Source organism: Maniola jurtina, chromosome 28, assembly GCF_905333055.1.
Source record: "Maniola jurtina chromosome 28, ilManJurt1.1, whole genome shotgun sequence".
In the NCBI taxonomy this organism is placed as follows: domain Eukaryota; kingdom Metazoa; phylum Arthropoda; class Insecta; order Lepidoptera; family Nymphalidae; genus Maniola; species Maniola jurtina.
In genome coordinates, this window is record NC_060056.1 from 4,708,344 (window position 1) to 4,728,180 (window position 19,837).

Consider the following 19,837-nt stretch of genomic DNA (forward strand, 5'->3'; position numbering starts at 1 on the left):
AGGCATTCATAAAATGTCCGTACCATGGCATCAACATCTGTACAGGTAGAAAATTCGTGTAACCAGTCTGTATTTTTAGTTTCTTTAACAATAGTATCAAAGTCAGCTTTGAAGTAATTGTAAACGACACAACTCTTAGGACGCAGGTAGGAGATATTAGAATATTCGATACTTATTAAAAGGTTTGGATGATATGAATCTAATTTACTAAGTGGGTTAGAGGGCTGCGTAACAACTATGTTAAGTAAGTTACTAAATACCAAATCCAAGAGTCTATCGTCACAATTACTTATACAATTAAATTGATATAGATTGTTTATAGACATAAAATCTACCAATGAGTATCCAAGAGTGTTATTATAATTTGACGGAGTCATGTATGAGTTGTTATCATTAAAACACCATTTAATAAAACCCATGTTAAAATCTCCTAACACGACTATGTCATCAACATGATTGGTAACACAATCAACACCTTCCAAAAATTTTTTTAAAATTTCTAATTTTACTGGCGGAGGTAAGTAGACTACACAAAGTCCAATTTTCTTTATAACGTTGTTGCAGCTAATTTCAAGAACTACCCATATATCTTCATCATTTGTTTCCCAGCTTATAACACGAGAAGATGAAATCTCTCGTGAGATAGCAATGAGAACACCTCCGCCATCTTTTTTGGATTGATGGGAACAAATACGATCTTTTCTGTAGACAATGTAACGGGAATCAAACAATTCGTTATCAAAGATACCAGGATTCAGCCAGGTCTCGGTGAATACAATAATTTTATAGTTAGAAATCAAGACATTCTTAAGCACATCATTGGTCTTTGTTCTTAACCCTCGTACATTCTGATAATAAATCTCTAGCTCTGTTAAGAATTTTAAGGCCATAACATTCACTACAATATTATTTAAACTATGAGCTTAAGACTGTCTTCATTTCTCATTAATATTGCTTGACTGAATTCATCCTTGCGTACATAAATTTTTCCATTTCTAATCCACGTGAACCGATATTTCATTTCTTTGGCTTTTATGCGCGTGGCGGCGTGTAAAGATTTACTTCCCGGGGTAAGATGTTCCGAAACATATATAGGGGCTCGCGCTCCTCCAATCCCTAAATGGTGGGAGCTCAATTTATCTTCAGGATTTTTCTTATTATATTGTGCTACAGCTGCTAGGAGAGCATCACGGTGCTTTGTGGTACGGAGCTTGACGATGACGGACCGTGGCTTGTCGGTGCTTTTGTTGAGCTTAGCTACGCGGGTAGCATGTTGGATGTCATCAACAGAAATATTATTTTTAACAACTTGGCTTAGTTGCACTACCGTATTGACTAAATTTTCCGTTTTATGTTCTGGAATACCATTAATTTCAACGTTGCATTCTCTCATATGCAGTTCGACAATATTAAGCCTGGTTGTGAGGTCCTTTACCGATGCTTGAAGATGGATATTTTCCTTTTTCAATTGGTTAATAACAGCGGATTTTTCTTCTATCACAGCTCTCATTTCCTCAAACTGCGTGTTTATAAAAGACATAGATTCGTTGAATCCGACTATTTGTTCATTAATTGAATTTAGCTGCGCCGTGACCAGATTGTGTATCGTTGCAGATAATTCTTGTTTAAGAATATCACGAAGAGAGCTCTCGGTCAAGTAATTGCCGCCATCATTGCAACTCGACGATGCGGGTGTGGGAGACTTAAGTTTTTTGCGAGTAGTGACGTAGGACTGAGGAGTGTCGTAGGCCTGAGGAGTGTCGTCACTGTTTGCCGTGTTGAATGAGGCGGCCTGCCTAACGGGTGTGTGTGTGTTACCCGTCTTTGGTAGTTTACTACAACACTCCGGGCATTTCCAATTATCCTTTTTAGGTTGGTCCATTTGTTCAAACTGCTTAGAACTTATGTTTGCGCATTCGCAATCATATTTAGCTTTACAGGTCGCACAGCTAAGGAAACCTTTTTTGGGCAAGGTGCTCCTGCATCCAGCACACAGCGCCATCTCTTGCTGACCAAGTAATTCAAATATAGAATTTAAAGAATTGAAAAAAATCTTCGGGTTGGGGATCGAACGCACGTCTCGATAACTTTTATATGCAGAATTAAGCCGGCACTTAACCAACTGAGCCACGAGCTCGTTACTTCAGCTTGCGAAAATTTTTAACTTATTGAGATGTATGAGCGTTATTATAATGATGATTTTTATGCGGGTAGGTAAGTAACTTGTATGACACAAAGTTAATTAGTTATAAGTAAAAACGAACATTATTTAATGATAAATAGATTCACTATGCTAACTATCGAATGTTTCTTTTTATTTAGGGCACTATAACACACGTTTTTTATATATCTTAGTTAGATTTTATACGACTTTTAGAACCTAAAATGATGTTTTGCACAAAACATAGTCACTTTTGTAAATCACAGTTTAAAGCTTATTGTTGATTTATTTTGTTGGTTTTATATATACACTTCACATATTAAGATGTTTTACACTAATTTCAAGCAAAAATATTATCAATCTGAAACTATTTATATTTTTATTTCGTAAAATAACACAGAGCTGTTGTAATATTATGTTTACTGGGCAACGGTGGCGCCCTCTCTCCCTATATTCGTGGCAACAGACAGAATTATTTACAAAGGTGGCCTCACCAACACTTTAACAATGTGTTTAAGCATTGGTGAGTCCATCTTGCTCGCAAACATGTTCAGGATGCTGTTGGAACCTGAGCGCAGTCTTTTCAGCAGTGATTACAAAGAAGTCATCAGTCCGCTCGTCTGCGAACATGCCTGAGGCTGAACAGAACCGCGGCAAGCCCAACAGCATCCTAAAACCATTATTATACTGCACCCTTAGGGTGTCTATGGCCTTTTTTGAAAAGTTGACCCACAAGCTTCCCAAGTAGAAGTTTTGGCAGTATGCCTTGAAACTACTCTACTATAAACACTGAACTATAAATCACACTAATATTATAAAGGCGAAAGTTTGTATGTGTGCGTGTGTGTGTGTGTATGTTTGTTACTCCTTCACGCAAAAACTACTGGTCGGTTTTGGCTGAAATTTAGAATGGAGATAGATTATATCCTGGATTAGCACATAGGCTACTTTTTATCCCGGAAAATCAAAGAGTTCCCACGGGAATTTTAAAAAACCTACATCCACGCGAACGAAGTCGCGGGCATCAGCTAGTGAATATAATAAAAGCAAAAGCTAACTGGGGACTTCGTCTGTGTTGGCGTTTGCTGGCGCGCGTGCTCTGCCTTTTTGGAGTGTTTTTGACGTGACAACGTGATATAATTCGATAGAGCCGGCTGCACGCACGAAAAAACATGCGGCGTTACCTCGCTCTGAGGCGTTCCATGTAAGGCTTGAAGTGCAAGCGAGAGCGCGGAACGAGCGACAAAGAAGCATAATCGGCCTTTGTTGTCACGTTCATATCGTCAGTAAACCGACTTTACAGACAACCAATTTTTTTTTGTTAAAAGTGGCCGGTTTTTGTGTTTCACTGGTGTTTTTTGGTGGTGGAACTGGCTGGGAAGCGCTTTAAGGGGGCGCCGCGCGTGTGTCGGCGAGCGCCAGCACAGACGAAGTCCATACTTATATAGTTTCCCTAACTTGTAAATAACTACAAACTTGACATTGGCTAATCTTTGTAAAGCCAGACGAGAGAGAAAAAAGGCAACTGACTTATCTATCAACGCATAGCTCAAACTACTGGACCGATCGGACTGAATTTTAGAAAAAAAAAAAATACTCTTCGAAAGTTGTGCCGGTAGTCTGGTGGGAGGCTTCGGCCGTGGCTAGTTACCACTCAACCGGCAAAGCCGTGCTGCCAAACGATTTAGCGTTCCGGTACGATGCCGTGTAGAAACCAAAGGGACATGGGTTTAATAAAAACCGGCCAAGTGCGAGTCAGACTCGCGCACCAAGAGTTTTGTACTCGGGTATTTTTTCCGACATTTTGCCCGATAAATCAAAAACTATTATGCATAAAATTAAATAAGAATCCGTTTTAGAATGTACAGGTAAAGTCCTTTCATATGATACCCCACTTGATATGATTATCTTACTTTGAAATATGAATTATTATTTGTTCATTTCAATTATTTTTGTGATGTAACCATTCACGGTTTTCGGATTTTTCCCCTTACTTGTGCTGTAAGACCTACCTACCTGCCAAATTTCATAATTCTAGGTCAACAGGAAGTACCCTATAGGTTTCTTGACAGACGACAGAACCAACAAAGTGATTTTTTTAGGGTTCCTTTTGAATTACGGAACCCCAAAAAGTAAGAAACACTCACCAGTGAGAACGGCTTCTGGAAGCAGTTCATCAATCAGCACCCTGTGTGCCGAGTTCCACTCCTCGGCTCCCACCAAGTACTGCACCTCCAATGACGGCTTGCGCTGGAACAATACAATCATAATATCACACTTCACATCACACTATTACACTTCACACTAATATTATAAAGGCGAAAGTTTGTGTGTTTGTGTGTATGTTTGTTACTCCTTCACGCAAAAACCACTAAGAGTTCCCACGGGATTTTGAAAAACCTAACTCCACGCGGACGAAGTCGCGGGCACGCACGCACGCACGCACGCACGCACGCACGCACTTTCGCCTTTATTTAGTGTGAATAGTGTGATATATTTAGATCTATAATGTGAACTCATGGCAAAGTATTTAAAAACAAACTCAAGCAACCAAGTATTTTCAGCTTTATAGAAAGTTTAGGAATGATGGTTGGACTATACCCTCACCTCATATTTGGCTCTAGACGCCTGAGCCAGCAGTAGCCACTTTTCCGGGACCCCTAGCTTCCTTATAAGGTCCAAGCGACTCTTCAGTTCCGGGGTGTCAGCTTTGGATGGCGCGTGACGTGATATGACACCGCGAATAAGATGGCCACGTCTGAAAAAAACCGGTCAAGTGCGAGTTAGATTCGCGCACCGAGGGTTCCGTATTCGGGTATTTTTCCGACATTTTGCACGATAAATCAAAACTTTGTGCTAAAAAGTAAACAAAAATCTGTTTTAGAATGTGAGCAAAGCCCTGACAGACTGACAGACAGACAGACAGACAGAGATAGAATGTGTTGCCGACCTTTCAGGAATTAGTTGGTCCACCCCTTAATCAAATTAAAGGTTTTTGATTACCGTAAAGCTTTTGATAGGGTAAATAACGATATTCTTCTTAGCAAACTCAGTGCTATTGGTTTATCTCCTCAGCTTCTACAGGTGATTTCTGACTATCTCCGTGATCGTCAGCAATTCGTTCGCTATGGCATATACGAGTCTAAACCTTATCTTACGCGATCCGGTGTAAGCCAAGGCTCTATTTTAGGACCCCTATTCTTCCTAATTATGATAAACGATCTTCCTTGAATAACCCCATGTTGTAATCTAGTGGGAACACCGCCGATGAGAGTTGGTTACACAGTTTGTGGAACCAACTCTATCTTGTTAGTTAATTTTTTTTTTGAACGGGCCGGCCTATGTCCAGTAGTGGAACTCTATCGGTTGACTACTTACGCGACATCGTTGGGATGGTAGGCCAGCACTTGCACGGCGAGGTGCCAGTTGCCCTGAGCCTCCAACTGCTCTGCTGCGCCGGCTATGGAGATCTCTGATGGGTTTCCGAACCACGCGCCGAGCAGGAAACTGAAAATAACAGATTCTTACTAACATGTGGTAGTCCATATATTTTTTTTCTCTCTCGTCTGGCTTTACAAAGATTAGCCAATGTCAAGTTTGTAGTTATTTGTAACAAGTTAGTTAAACTATACAAGTATGGACCCCGTCTGTGCCGGCGCTCGCCGACATAGGCACGGCATCCCCTTAGAGCGCTTTTCAGTCAGTTTTAACAAAAAAAAAACACTCCAAAAAGGCAGAGCACGCCCGTCAGCTAACACCAACACAGACGAAGTCCGTATCGATAGTTTTCATGCAATATTATCGATACTTTCGATACTTCACGATTAGTTTCTCAAATTATCGATACTATCTATGTGTCGTAGGCTATCGATAGATTATCCGTCTTCTTGCAACCTTCGTTGTTGCGTCAACACTAGGAGCATAGGGAGCTAACTCATAGGATGTCCTAGGACACTCACCTCAGACTGTAGTCGAAAGGATCGGGCGTGTAGGTGGAAGGGCTCAGTTTGGGTCGAGCGTTGAACGCGCGCGCCCGTATTAACTCGTATCGGAGGTCGAGAACGCGTCGTTTTGTGCCATCCTGTGAATAGAAGAGTTTTATCAAAATCGGTCTGAAAAAAAAAACCTAATAGATAATTTTGTGCATATCGAACCATATTTGTGAAGTCAGCTCACGCTTGACCAAAAAAATTGTCTATGCCAAAATTGTTTTCACAATAAAACTAATGTCTCTTAAACAGTTTCGCTGTGTCTTCTATGATAAAAAAAAAAACTATAGTTTCATAAATAAAATCTTTTTTATGTTTTCCATATATTTATATGGAAAACTTAGTGGGTCCCTGAGGTCACAAGTGCACGATGTGGCTTGATCTCCATACTTACCTTCTCAATTTTATGATTGTCTGGTACGTTTATATTGAATCACTAGCTGACGCCCGCGACTTCGTCCGCGTGGATTTAGGCTTTTCGAAATCCCGTGGGAACTCTTTGGTTTTCCGGGATAAAAAGTAGCCTATGTGCTAATCCAGGATATTATCTATCTCCATTCCGAATTTCAGCCAAATCCGTCCAGTAGTTTTTGCGTTAAGGAGTAACAAACATACACACACACACACACACACACAAACTTGAATCATCAATAGTTTTTATGCATCACTATCGACAATATCGAATGTTTTGCCCGTCACGCATTGGGATGCGACTGGCGCGCCATATTTTATTAGAAACCTTCACGAAAATGCCAATAGCAACTGTACAAAGTGTCAATATCAACTCACTTTGGTAATAATTGTATACGTGTCGTCATAGGGCGGAGAGGGGAACTGCATGCCCATCTCGTCTTCTGGCAACGACGTAAGGTCCAAGTCCTCCGCGCTGCTGAAGTAGCCTTCGTAGGTTCGTATTATTTGCTCCAGGGTAGGGATTTGGGGGCAGAGGAAACTGGAACAAAGAAAATTATGTTAACCACCAGTATTGATAGCTTTTTTTTTCTCTCTCGTCTGGCTTTACAAAGATTAGCCAATGTCAAGTTTGTAGTTATTTGTAACAAGTTAGTTAAACTATACAAGTATGGACCCCGTCTGTGCCGGCGCTCGCCGACACACGCACGGCACCCCCTTAGAGCGCTTTCCAGTCAGTTTTAACAAAAAAAAAAAAAAAAAAAACACTCCAAAAAGGCAGAGCACGACCGCCAGCTAACACCAACACAGACGAAGTCCGTATCGATAGTTTTCATGCAATATTATCGATACTTTCGATACTTCACGATTAGTTTCTCAAATTATCGATACTATCTATATTCGTAGGCTATCGATAGACTATCCGTCTTCTTGCAACCTGTACAGCTGACGAGATTTCCATACTTATCTTCTCAATTTTATGGTTGCCTGGTACCTTCCCACCATGCAATATTATCAATATCGACTGTCGATAGTTTTATGCTTTATCGATACATGACGATAAGTATCCAAAACTAAATATACAGAATAGAATAATAATATCGATTAATTGATATAATATCGATACTATCGATAGATTATCGACAATATCGATATTTTTCTTACCGGAATGCGTTGCAAATACGACTCTCACGTCATATTTAATGGCAGAAACCTTCACGCAAGTGCCAACAACAACTGTACAGTCAGCAATGCTTACCTAGCTGTAGCCCTCAAAGCGCGGATCCAGTCGAGGGGCTCAAGATGGCCGGCGGGGCGAAGGCCTGCCAGTAAGTACAAGGTAGGCCTGCGATTAAGGGCTATGAGAGACTCCGCCCCGCATTCCTGCCAAGTATGGAGCTGACGAGCTATCAGCGACTTGAAGGTTGGATCTCCATGCTTAGCTTCTTACTAACTCCAACCTTCACGCAAGTGCTAACAACAACTGTACCTTCAGCAATGCTTACCTAGCTGTAGCCCTCAAAGCACGTATCCAGTCGAGGGGCTCAAGATGGCCGGCGGGGCGAACGCCTGCCAGTAAGTACAAGGTAGCCCTGCGACTGAGGGCTATGAGAGACTCCGCCCCGCATTCCTGCCAAGTATGGAGCTGACGATCTATCAGAGACTTGAAGGCTGGATCTCTGGATCTCCATGCTTAGCTTCTTACTAACTCCAACCTTCACGCAAGTGCCAACAACAACTGTACCTTCAGCAATGCTTACCAAGCTGTAGCCCTCAAAGCGCGTATCCAGTCGAGGGGCTCAAGATGGCCGGCGGGGCGAAGGCCTGCCAGTAAGTACAAGGTAGCCCTGCGATTGAGGGCTATGAGAGACTCCGCCCCGCATTCCTGCCAAGTATGGAGCTGGCGAGCTATGAGAGATTTGAAGGCTGGATCTCCTGTAAAAAAAAGGGGTGTTATTCATATAATCATTCATACTCATATCTGTAGTAGGAGACTGTTTGTGTCGTTTTTAGGGTTCCGTAGTTCAAAAGGACAAACGGAACACTTATAGGATCTTAACTGTCTGTCAAGAAAACCTATAGGGTGCTTCCCGTTGACCGAGAATCATGAAATTTGACAGGTAGGTAGGTCTTATAACACAAGTAAAGGCAAACATCCGAAAACCATGAATTTGTAGTTACATCAAAAAAAAATTAAAATGTGTTTCAATTTTCAAAGTAAGATAACTATACCAAGTGGGGTATCATCATTTTTACTAATTTTGACGCATAATAGTTTTTGATTTATCGTGCAAAATGCTCGGGTATTTTTTCCGACATTTTGCAAAAATACCCGAGTACGGAACCATCGGTGCGCGAGTCTGACTCCCACTTGGCCGGTTATTTAATTTAAAGCATTAACTACCTGTGGCCTGAGCAATAAGGGTAGCCATATTGGAGTCTCCACACTCCTTTGACAATTTACAGGCTTCTAGTACCCTCCCTCCCAACAACAGCGTCCACACTCGTGCACTGTGACCGTCCAGCTCTGAAACAAGAGTATAAACTAGACTTGAAACGAATATTCGGTTACTATTCGGTATTCGGCCTATTCGGCTGCTTTTGTAGAGGCATGCAGCCTCTTTTAAAACTGGCAGCTGTGAAGAAAGCAACACACTTTGCAGCTGTCACTTAGAGAACGCAATTTGAATTCGGAACGATTCAAAATATCTTGCTGGCCTGGACGAACCCCGGGCAGCGATTCAACGAATTCACTTCAGATCATCAAGACCGCAACACCTCGGTCTAGCATCAAGCTCCGGCCCTCGTTTTCCTACCACAGTTTTAATTATAACCAAGGCATATATTGTAAATAATAATTGTTCATGTAATACAACGTAATAATTGTAGCGGCATTTCATTTATCAGTTATCATACACTGCATGGCTGCTACACTTTTATGATATTCGGCCGGATACCGAATATCTACATATTATTCGGCCGAATACCGAATACTTAAATAATATATTTTGTCATAGAGAAATAATTGGTAAAATGAAAAATTAAAATCGATTGATTACGTATATATTCATATTTTCATTTCTGTTATAATCATTTAAGTAGTCATTGGTGCATAACACAGGTACATAATCATCTTCTGAATTGGAAAAATGGAGGATTCTATGTAATTATTATTATAATGGTTATAGTATAATAATCCGTTAAAGTTGCATCTATTCAAATTGGTTACTGTATACAAAAGTCACTATATCACTTAATCACAATAATCTGCCATAATTTGTCACTATTTCAGCACATTACTTACTGTAATCGAGTAAAACTTGCTACTATATTGGTCAAAATTGGTCACAAAAATTTGCTATTTGTCATTATTTTAATCAAAATTGGTCACAATAATATGTTAATATTTTAGTCAAAATTGGTCACAATAACTAGTGAAAAGTCACAATAATCTCTTACCATCCTCCGGTTCTCCCCGCCTGGCTTTAGATAGCTCCTTATCAGTGATTTCAGACACAGCATCCTTTAACCACTGAAGCAGGCATTTGTGGCGATGCACTTTTGACTGTATGTCTGTTCCCGGCACACCTGTGAAAAGTATTATATGAATAAATGCATCATTACCTCACTACTCACATTATAAATGCGAAAGTGTTTGTTTGTTGGTTGGTTGGTTGGTCTATCCTTCAATCACGCTGCAATGCAGCAACGGATTGACCCAATTTTTGACATGGATATACAGTAGACCCCCGGTAATCCGACAAACGTTTTGCAGGGCAGTGTCGGACTATCGAATTTGTCGGATTATAGAGTACTGCCTAAGACCCCCTATAGTCCGGAAATGTTTACACAAGAGTAACTTGTAATCCGACAAATTACAGATCTAATGATAAGATTATATATGCTACATGTATATATTTACTCTGAAGTACAAATCATACTTCATTCATTATGTATGTCAAATTTAGTAAATTAAACAATATTAACGTCATTAATGCTATAGAACTTACAAAAAATAATAACTTTACATTAGGAAATAATAATGTACAAACAAATATACACATTAAAATAAGAAGATTGTCAAAAAAATCAATAATAACACATGTCGCAATGTAATAGACATGTCGGATTACAGGGGGTGCCGGATTAGACAGGGGCCGGATTGCCGGGGGTCCACTGTAGTTTGAAGACCTGGAGAGTCACAGTCTGCTTTTTATCCCGGTAAATCAATGTCCCATAAATCCCACAGGATTTTTAAAAAACCTAAATCCGCGTGGACAAAGTTTCAGGCATCATTTAGTTTACCCCCTGTCCCCACACTGCCCGTGTGGGATGGGAAGGAGCGAGGAACGGGGGCGTATAGTGACAGAGACGTAGTGTGGACGTTACTCGCATGTTCCTCGTTCACGACCATCGCTCCCTATTTTGTCGGTAAGTATGCAATAGCGCGCACGCTGCCACAGTTTCGACGTCCATCGCGTTGCTAAGGCAAGTGACCTAACTAGTTAGTGGAGTCAATAAAGCAGTAAAATAACCATTCTTCGGAAGTCCTTCAGAATCAGCTTCGATTTTGATGTTTTTTTTTTAATTTTAGTTTTGTATATAACTATTATTTAAAATCAGAAACGTTTTGAAGCGGGGAAATAATTTTTAGTATTTTTTAATCCATAAGGCTTCGTTCGTCCAAAAGGCTTCGTTTACTCCAATAGGTGCGGCGGCGCGTCGTCGCGATTAATTGCGTGAGTAGAGCAGTGTGTGGACGCACAGTTATATAGTGTAAAATGGAGAACTCACCATCATTATCCAAATCAGCGCCCCAAAGCGCTTCACACAACTTCCACACTTGTAGACTATATTCGCTTGACACGCCGAACTGAAAATAACAAAAATACGTAACGTAAGTTGAAATCTATAGAGCGCACTTTGACTTTGCTTGGACTTAAGTTTCAGTTAAAACGAGACAGATTTATGCCAGCGGTATAACGTTGTCTCGTTTTAACAGTGTCTTAAGTCTGAGCAAAGTCAAAGTTCGCTCTATAGATCTCAACCTGAGAGTCACTCAGCGAGCGATGGAGAATAAGAATAAGAATAAGAAGTGTTTATTTGCTAGAATATGGTATAATATACAAGTACATTGGTCTTAAATATTATGTGGAACCGCATATTCTGCCATTCTCAGCATGGCATGGAGAGAGCTATGTTTGGAGGTTCTCTATGTGAGTAAATCAGACATGAGGAGGTCCGTAGGAGGACCAGAGTAAACGACATAGCTCAACGGGTTGCGAAGCTAAAGCGGCAATATAAAAGACCTTTCCACCAGAGATGTGCTATGCAGCTATGCTACGAAGATGTGAAATCTACGCTACGAAAATATGTGACCGTTCCCACCAATACTAAGCTATGTAGCTGTGCGAGGAGGATGCGCCGCCGCAAAGTAGCTGCGCGAGAAAGATGCGCAGCTCGAGCTATGCGATGTATCGATAGTAGGGAAGCGGTGAGAGCGACGCGGTGAGGAGAGAGGCGCTCACGCGTCCTGCCGTGCCTGCACATAGCTACACCACTCGCGACGACCCATAGCACGCATCCTTCCATATAAAGAACATATCTTAGTTGAATCCGTTTCCACCAGTGCTAAGCTAAGTGCACCAATGAATATGATTGGTGGATATCAAACGCATCCATAGCAACGTAGCATAGCACATCTCTGGTGGAAAAGCAGCGACAGGACACACGATTATATTACTTGCCATAAGTGAGTATGTCACAGGAATCCATCAAAGCCACAAAACTCTGACGTAATAATTAGTCAGACTTTATTACAATAAATGACTATGTTATTTGTCATAATAATAAATGAACATCAATCAAAATTGTCATAAAAACAGGGTGGTACAATAATAAATAATAATTATCCAAAATTTGTACCATTAAACTATCAATATTTGCCACAGTAATAAGTGACTTATAAATGACCAAAATATACCAGAAATATACCAGTAATAAATGACCAAAATTTGCCACAATTATCAGTCAAAAGTGACAATTATATCAAAAAGCATGTAGAAATACAAACTTGGTACAGTAATAAATGACCAAACTTGGTACAGCAAAAAGTGACCAAACTTGGTCCAGTAATAAGTGACCAAAATTTGCCACGATAATAAGTGACCAAAATTTGTCAAAAGTGACAATTATACTAAAAGGCTTTTTTTAGGACTATAATATGTAGTATGACACTTACACTAGTACTATATTCCCTGGCTTTGCTCGCGTCATTGAGTAATCGCTTCAACAACTCGCGGCGGTCTTGAGGTGAGTCGCGTACGACAAGTCGCGGGCACACGTCCGGTCGTGTCGGGTCCGTGTCGGACACTGTCGACAGCTCCAGCAGACTTGCCAGCTGGCGGGCTAGCGTGTCCTGGGGGCGAGACAACAGAATTGAGTAAAGTGATTCCTTAAAACTTCTGCTATACTCTATCCACGGAAAGAAGTTAGTATAGCGCTCTCTCTGTTACGCAATCCCATACAAACGATAGAGACAAAAATCTCAGTGGGCGTTAACCATTTTGAGACACCAACCAATCATGGACATATTTTCGAAAAACATTCGAAATCCAATTCGAAAACATAGTTTGTGTTTGTGATTGGTTGGTGGCTTTGCTCGCGTCACTGAAGTTGAAATCTATAGAGGCACTGGTGTGCACAGGATTTAAAGCCAAGGTAGGCATTAAGGTATGCACTAATTTTCTAGCAGGTCATGATGGAAAATAAGTGTTGATTTACTAAAACTGGGGTAGGCAGTACTTTTCTACCTCTATGAGCTGCACGCCACTGTATAGAGCGTACTTTGTCTTTTCTTAGACTAAAGTTTCAGTTAAAACGGGACAGATTTACGCCAGCGGTATAACGCTGTCTCGTTTTAACAGTGTCTTAAGTCTGAGCAAAGTCAAAGTGCGCCTATAGATCTCAAACTAAGATGAAAGCGGGTTCACTTGGAAGAAGTATCTTGGATTATGCCCAACAAATGAAGCACACGCACGCACGCTTACATAGCTAGACACACGCATACGTATACCCTCTCTCTCTCTCTCTCTCTCTCTCTCTCTCTCTCTCTCTCTCTCTCTCTCTCACACTTACACACACACTGAGCAAAGTCAAAGTGCGCCTATAGATCTCAGCTTAAGTAATTGGTCACTGAGATTATTGTCTCTATCATTTGTATGGGATTACGTAACAAAGACAACACCACACTAACTTCTTTCCACGGATAGAGTATAGTTTTGGGACGTTTGCGGTGCGATAATGGCACTTTGAGTTTTTTTTAGTCATTTTAATCATGACTAACATTCCCCTTTCCCCTCCAACCAAGCGTTAAGCTTGTGCTAGGAGTGGGTACGACAATAGTGCAACGGGTGGGGTTTGAACCTCCGACCTTTCGGTTTTCAGTCCGCTCCTATAACCATTGAGCTATTGAGGCTTTTTGAGTTTGAATTGATAGTAGATTATTTATACTCACAGACACGACATTGGATTCCGGTCGTCCGACCGCCAGTCGTGCGACGCTGGGTTCGCTCCAATCGTTGTCCGCGCGACCCAACATGTAGTTACCCAGCTCACTCAGCTCAGCGTCTGCAAAGATAACGAACCATCACCAGTCAATGGGGACTGCCGCGAGACATGAAATCTTATAGCACGTTCACACAGGCTGCGTAAGCGTAGACGTAGCGCGTATCATTGCGTTGTAATGTATGGAACTGTATGAAACATGGCACACCGCTTGCGTAAAACGTGGACGTATTCGTAACCCGGTGTGTTAGGGGTTTACGCGCGTCACTACGCACGTAACGTGTACGAAGTTGGTGTGAATCAGCATTTAAACTTAACTGAATGAAACTGAAGGAGAAAGAGGTTATATTTTGGGAATTACTATTGGGCAGAGGTTATTATTCATGGCACTTACTATTGGGCAGAAGTTATTAATTATGGCACTTACTATTGGGCAGTGGTTTTTAATTTATAGCACTTACTTTCGGGCAAAAGTAATTATTCATGGCACTTACTATTGGGCAGAAGTTATTAGGGTTCCTTATCTCAAAAGGAAAAACGGAACCCTTATAGGATCACTTTGTTGTCTGTCTGTCTGTCAAGAAACCTATAGGGTACTTCCCGCTGTCCTAGAATCATGAAAATTGGCAGGTTGGCAGGTCTTATGGCACAAGTACAAAAATACATCTGAAAGCCGCGAATTTGTGGTTACATCATTAAAATTAAAATTCGTTTCAATTTTCAAAGTAAGATAACTACTGGGGTATCATATGAAAGGGCTTTACCTGTACATTCTAAAACAGATTTTCATTTATTTTTATGCATAATAGTTTTTGAATTATCGCGCTAAATTTTGGAAGAAATGCCCGAGTACGGAACCCTCAGTGCGCGAGTCTGAATTCAATTGGCCGGTTTTTTTAATTATGGCACTTACTATTGGGCAGAGGTTAATATTTCTGGCACTTACTTTTGGGCAGATCGTTGATGGAGTCAGCGGTAGTGACGTAGGCCATAGTGCCGGCTGGCCCGAAACCGATGCGACTGTGCCGGGCGCGGCAAACGGACATATCGGCGAAGTAGGCTGCGTCCACGCGACCTATTACGAAATTTTTTTTCAATGTTTCCAGGCTTATTTCTTAGGTATAAAGGTTAAAGATTTGGAGAGCGACCTAGGTTACTTTTTATCCCGTTAACCCAGAAAATCAATGAGTTTCTACAGGATTTAAAAAATCTAAATCCACACAAACGAAATCGCGGGCCTCAGGTATTAATTATTAAGTGGGAATTCTTTACCACACTTGGTGTTAGCTGTCAGGCGTGATCTGCCTTTTTGGAGTGTTTTTTGTTAAAACTGACTGGAAAGCGCTCTAAGGGGGTGCCGTGCGTGTGTCGGCGAGCGCCGGCACAGACGGGGTCCATACTTGTATAGTTTAACTAACTTGTTACAAATAACTACAAACTTGACATTGGCTAATCTTTGTAAAGCCAGACGAGAGAGAGGAAGGAGGTAATCTTGATGTATGAAGTCTACATCTCTAATTGTCTATGACTATACTTCGAATAAGTACTCACCTGCGATGGTCTCCTTGAAAGGTGGTACTTTTCTGTGGTAGCGCAAAACGATAGTGTGTGGCTGCACTATTAGAGGACGCATTATGACTTCTGAAACAAACATGGTATAGTAGTTTATGAAACGGTATGCAACTGGCAGTGGCGTGCAGTTCATAGAGGCGTAAAAGCACTGCATACCCAAGTTAAAATAGCTTGGTGCTCATTTTTTGTGATTTTTCATCAAGGTATTCAGTAAATAGGTAATCTAACTTAGTAGTGCTTCAAATCCTGTGCACGCCACTGGCAACTGGGGTTATTAAAACATGAGTTCATATCCATACTAATATTATAAATGCGGAAGTGTGTCTGTCTGTTTGCTACCTTTACAGTTTAACCGATTCTGACGAAATTTGGTACAGAGTTAGCTTATATCCCGGGGACGGACATAGGCTACTTTTTATTCCAGAAAATCAAAGGGTTCTCACGGGATCTTTATAAACCTAAATTCACGCGGACGAAGTCGCGGGCATCCTCTAGTAAGGAATAAATTGCCCAAGGATGTGGTTATGTCAAGTTCTATTAACCAGTTCAAGAATAGATTGGACAAACATTTGGAAAACGCGAAACAGTTCTGTTATAGATGCATCAGCGAAAGCTGGTTAGTCTATGTCTAAGTGCAAGTTTAAAAACCGAGCCGCAGGCGAGTTTTTTAATAGTATCACACGAGTGTTTATTAATGTGTCGTAGTGGATTTTTTGGGTAGATTATTATAACCTTAGGATCACAATAAGACACTTTTCAAAAAAGGGAATATACCCTATTATAAGTTTGACAATATTTTTAACCGACTACGGCAAAGCCAAAAGGGAGGGTTACGATTTTAACAGTCCATGTATGTAAGTATGTTTGTACCCAGATTCTGTGTGTTTCACCAAAGCGCCTAGACTACTATGGGCACCGGCTATGGTGTAGGATGGTGATTTAAAAGGTTATGCCACTCGTAATGAAAATGCCCATAAATAGAATATCGTAATATTAATATATTAATACACCACACGGTTACACATATTTACATTCCGTAAGTAACTTTTAAAATAAATAGATCGCGTATAAAATGACCACGTGCAACGTCGGGACAGGCGACATGCGATTCGCGTCATCGATAGGTTCCGACTGAAATAGGTCAATGCAGTGGCCGCGCGCCGAGTTACATATATTTTCTATGCGCGTGCGCAGTTTGATAGGGAGGGCGCATGGTCGACAAATCAAATCAAATCAAATCAAATTATTTTATTTGCTTAAATGCGGGTTAAATAGGTCTTACAAATTCATATTGGTATCACCACATTTGCCATGGAATGGCGTGCAAATTTCGTGCATGAAACATCAATGGTTAAAATCACTCAAAGTCCATATCTATCTATTTTATGTCAAAAAATTCTTTAAGTTCATAAAAATTGTGCATGTTAAGCCATGTGACGGTAGCCGATATCGACAACCTAGTCGATAAAATATATATCAATTGTGATCTAAGTGAAATATCCGAATGAATGTGATCTGAATGGAATGTGTGTGTGAAATATGCGTGGTGTAGTGTAGTGAAGGTCCCCATACCACTGGGCCGATTTTGATGAAAGATGTCAATTGATTTGCTGTTCTGGTCCAGGTGACCACTATATTTTATACGAAAAAATTGACCTGACGGATCTTACATCAAAAAATGTGCAGGGTCACCAAAAAATCGTTTTTTGCTATTGTATCGAGTGGGATGTCAAATGAAAGAGGACAAAATCCTGAGTTCATAAATGTAAATGTGCTACAACATTAAAATATACCAAGCGACAGAAAAACAATTTTACTATAATATTTCAGCGTTTATTGAGACGATCGCAGTCGGGTTTTAGTTTTCAACTTTATCTTGCAACTGTCATTAGTAAGGCCCCCATTTGTCTACTTAAGGTGCATGACACGGGTCTGCCCGCGATATTCAAAAATTTGGTTTTTCGCAATTTGTAAACTAATACGACAAAGTAGGCTTAAGGAATTCTAATTGCGCCAATGGTAGTATCATCCTCAGAGGTTTATATAAAAGTCTTTACTTGAAAGGGTCCAGTTTAAGAAATTAGTTATGACATCGACTAATTTGTGAGTAACTCATGTCAAACTCATTATTTTGATTAATTTCTTAAACTGAACACTTTCAAGTAAAGATTTTTATGTAATCCTGTGAAGCTGATACTGCCATTGTCGGAATTACAATACCATAAGCCTACTTTGTCGTATTAGTTTACAAATTGCGAAAAACCAAATTAAATTTGAATTTCGCGGGCAGGCCCGTCTCATGTCCCTTAAGTCACTCTTACCTTCGCTCTGGGCAAGTAAAGAAGGAGATATGTCTTCATAGCTCTTGTCATGTATAGTGGTCGATGTGGGTTGTTTGATTGTCGACCTTACGACGCTGGTCTTAGGGTGTGGAACCAATTGTTCGCCAGTTGATACTGAAGCGTCGTCTTCCATTTCTGTAGAAAAGAAAAACAAGTCAGAAACAAGTGTAAATTAAAAATTTTCAACACCCCCGACAAATCATTTTCAAATAAATAATTATGTACATCTAGGCAACGTCCATCTTGACAGCTTGACATTTGTCAATTGACACTTGAATATTATGAACCTAAGGGTTATCTAACCTTCTTTTCTACAAGAAAACTAGAAAATAGCTGATAACTTTTAAACGGCTGAACCAATTTTTTTGGATTATAGCCAAGAACACTCTCGATCAAGCCACCTTTCAAACAAAAAAAAGTAAATTAAAATAGGTTCATTCGTTTAGGTGCTACGATGCCACAGACAGATACACAGATACACACGTCAAACTTATAACACCCCTCTTTTTGGGTCGGGGGTTAAAAAAACATGACTGCCCTGCCAAAAAACGAACTAAAAAGCAAAAAAATCGCATTAGAAAATAGCGGCCATAAGCGCAGTTAGCCATATTATCATGAAGATATAAGTTAGACCTTGACTGCAATCTCACCTGGTGGTAAGTGATGATGCAGTTTAAGATGGAAGCGGGCTAACCTTGACGGGGAATGGCAGTTTTTATTAAACCCATACCATCAATTTATAATAATATGCCATACTGTACTATACAAGCAATTGCAGCCCCGCGTATTGCTGGAGCGAGTAACCATAACATGGCTACTGCACTCAAGGTTGGCTGCAGGATTCTCACGTACATCAGACAGCTACGTCCAAGTGCGGAAAACCCAGGAAAAAAGAAGAAGACCGTCTCTACCGTGACAATGTTTTTTTTTATTCTTATACATGTTAGACCTTGACTGGAATCTCACCTTGTGGTAAGTGATGATTCAGTCTAATATGGAAGTGGGCTAACCTGGAATGGGTATGGCAGTTTTTGTTAAACCCTTTAGATTCTACACGGCATTTTAGTGGCACGGCTTTGAATCGAACCCGGGACCTCCCACTAATAGACTTAGCACTTCCCACTGCACCAGGGGGGCCGTCATTACAATAACTGTCTCACCCGTGTCCGCGTACAGCGACGCCTTCATCAGCTGCACGTGGTGGCTCTGTCTGTGCTCCAAACGCGCCAGCTCACTCGTCGGACTCTTCACTCCGAACGCTGGAAACAAACAGACAAACCTAATCTTCCGGGTATCTTTAAAACAAGAATAGGCACCTTCTCGGTAAACGCGTCCCATCTTAGACCACATCATCACTTTCCATCAGGTGTGATTGTGGTCAAGCGCTTGCCTATAGTGAATAAAAAAATAAATCTTTTTTTTACCCAACTGTGGCAAAGCCAAAAGGGTTATGATTTTAGCTGTCTATGTATGTTTGTATCTAGATTCTGTGTGTTCCACCGTAGCGCCTAAACTACTAGGCCAATTTTGATGAATGATGTGTCAATTGATTCGTTGTAAAGGTCTGGGTGAAATAGGCTATATTTTATACGAAAAAATTGAACTGACGGATGTTACATCAAAAAAAGTGAGGGTCTCCAAAAATTTTTTTTTTCTGCTTTTGTATCGAGTAGGATGTCAAATGAAAGAGGAAAAAAATCTGAGTTCATGAGTATAAATATATAACAACAAAATATATACCAAGCGACAGAAAAACAATTTTACGATAATATTTCTTGAAATCCTGATATTACAAA

The 19,837-nt window shown here is 40.5% G+C and overlaps 2 protein-coding genes across 6 annotated transcripts in view; both read right to left on the reverse strand.

Moving 5' to 3' along the window:
* The window catches only part of LOC123879546 (nuclear pore complex protein Nup98-Nup96), a 67,880-nt gene that overhangs the window by 5,244 nt on the left and 42,799 nt on the right, over positions 1–19,837 (reverse strand). For 2 of the 5 annotated variants that reach the window (XM_045927311.1, XM_045927306.1), the window contains exons 30-44: positions 19,202–19,300; positions 18,021–18,176; positions 15,679–15,768; positions 15,074–15,202; positions 14,078–14,190; positions 12,803–12,979; positions 11,356–11,434; positions 10,021–10,149; positions 8,966–9,088; positions 8,322–8,496; positions 6,940–7,102; positions 6,121–6,242; positions 5,540–5,668; positions 4,769–4,919; positions 4,309–4,411 (exon numbers count right to left, since the gene is read on the reverse strand). In XM_045927311.1, coding sequence (XP_045783267.1) covers positions 4,309–4,411; positions 4,769–4,919; positions 5,540–5,668; positions 6,121–6,242; positions 6,940–7,102; positions 8,322–8,496; positions 8,966–9,088; positions 10,021–10,149; positions 11,356–11,434; positions 12,803–12,979; positions 14,078–14,190; positions 15,074–15,202; positions 15,679–15,768; positions 18,021–18,176; positions 19,202–19,300 — 1,938 coding nt within the window. Of the gene's footprint in view, positions 1–4,308; positions 4,412–4,768; positions 4,920–5,539; positions 5,669–6,120; positions 6,243–6,939; positions 7,103–7,819; positions 7,992–8,066; positions 8,242–8,321; positions 8,497–8,962; positions 9,089–10,020; positions 10,150–11,355; positions 11,435–12,802; positions 12,980–14,077; positions 14,191–15,073; positions 15,203–15,678; positions 15,769–18,020; positions 18,177–19,201; positions 19,301–19,837 lie in introns of all 5 variants that reach the window. The other 3 variants (XM_045927309.1, XM_045927308.1, XM_045927307.1) reach the window with 3 other exon arrangements.
* LOC123879579 lies at positions 730–2,594 on the reverse strand. Its single transcript, XM_045927371.1, has one exon. It carries the CDS (start codon positions 2,000–2,002, stop codon positions 911–913), a length of 1,092 nt encoding a protein of 363 aa, XP_045783327.1. The 5' UTR covers positions 2,003–2,594; the 3' UTR covers positions 730–910.

Excerpts from the sequence above, each read along its gene's own strand:
- LOC123879579 (XM_045927371.1), bottom strand. The coding sequence starts at position 2,002 with ATGGCGCTGTGTGCTGGATGCAGGAGCACCTTGCCCAAAAAAGGTTTC.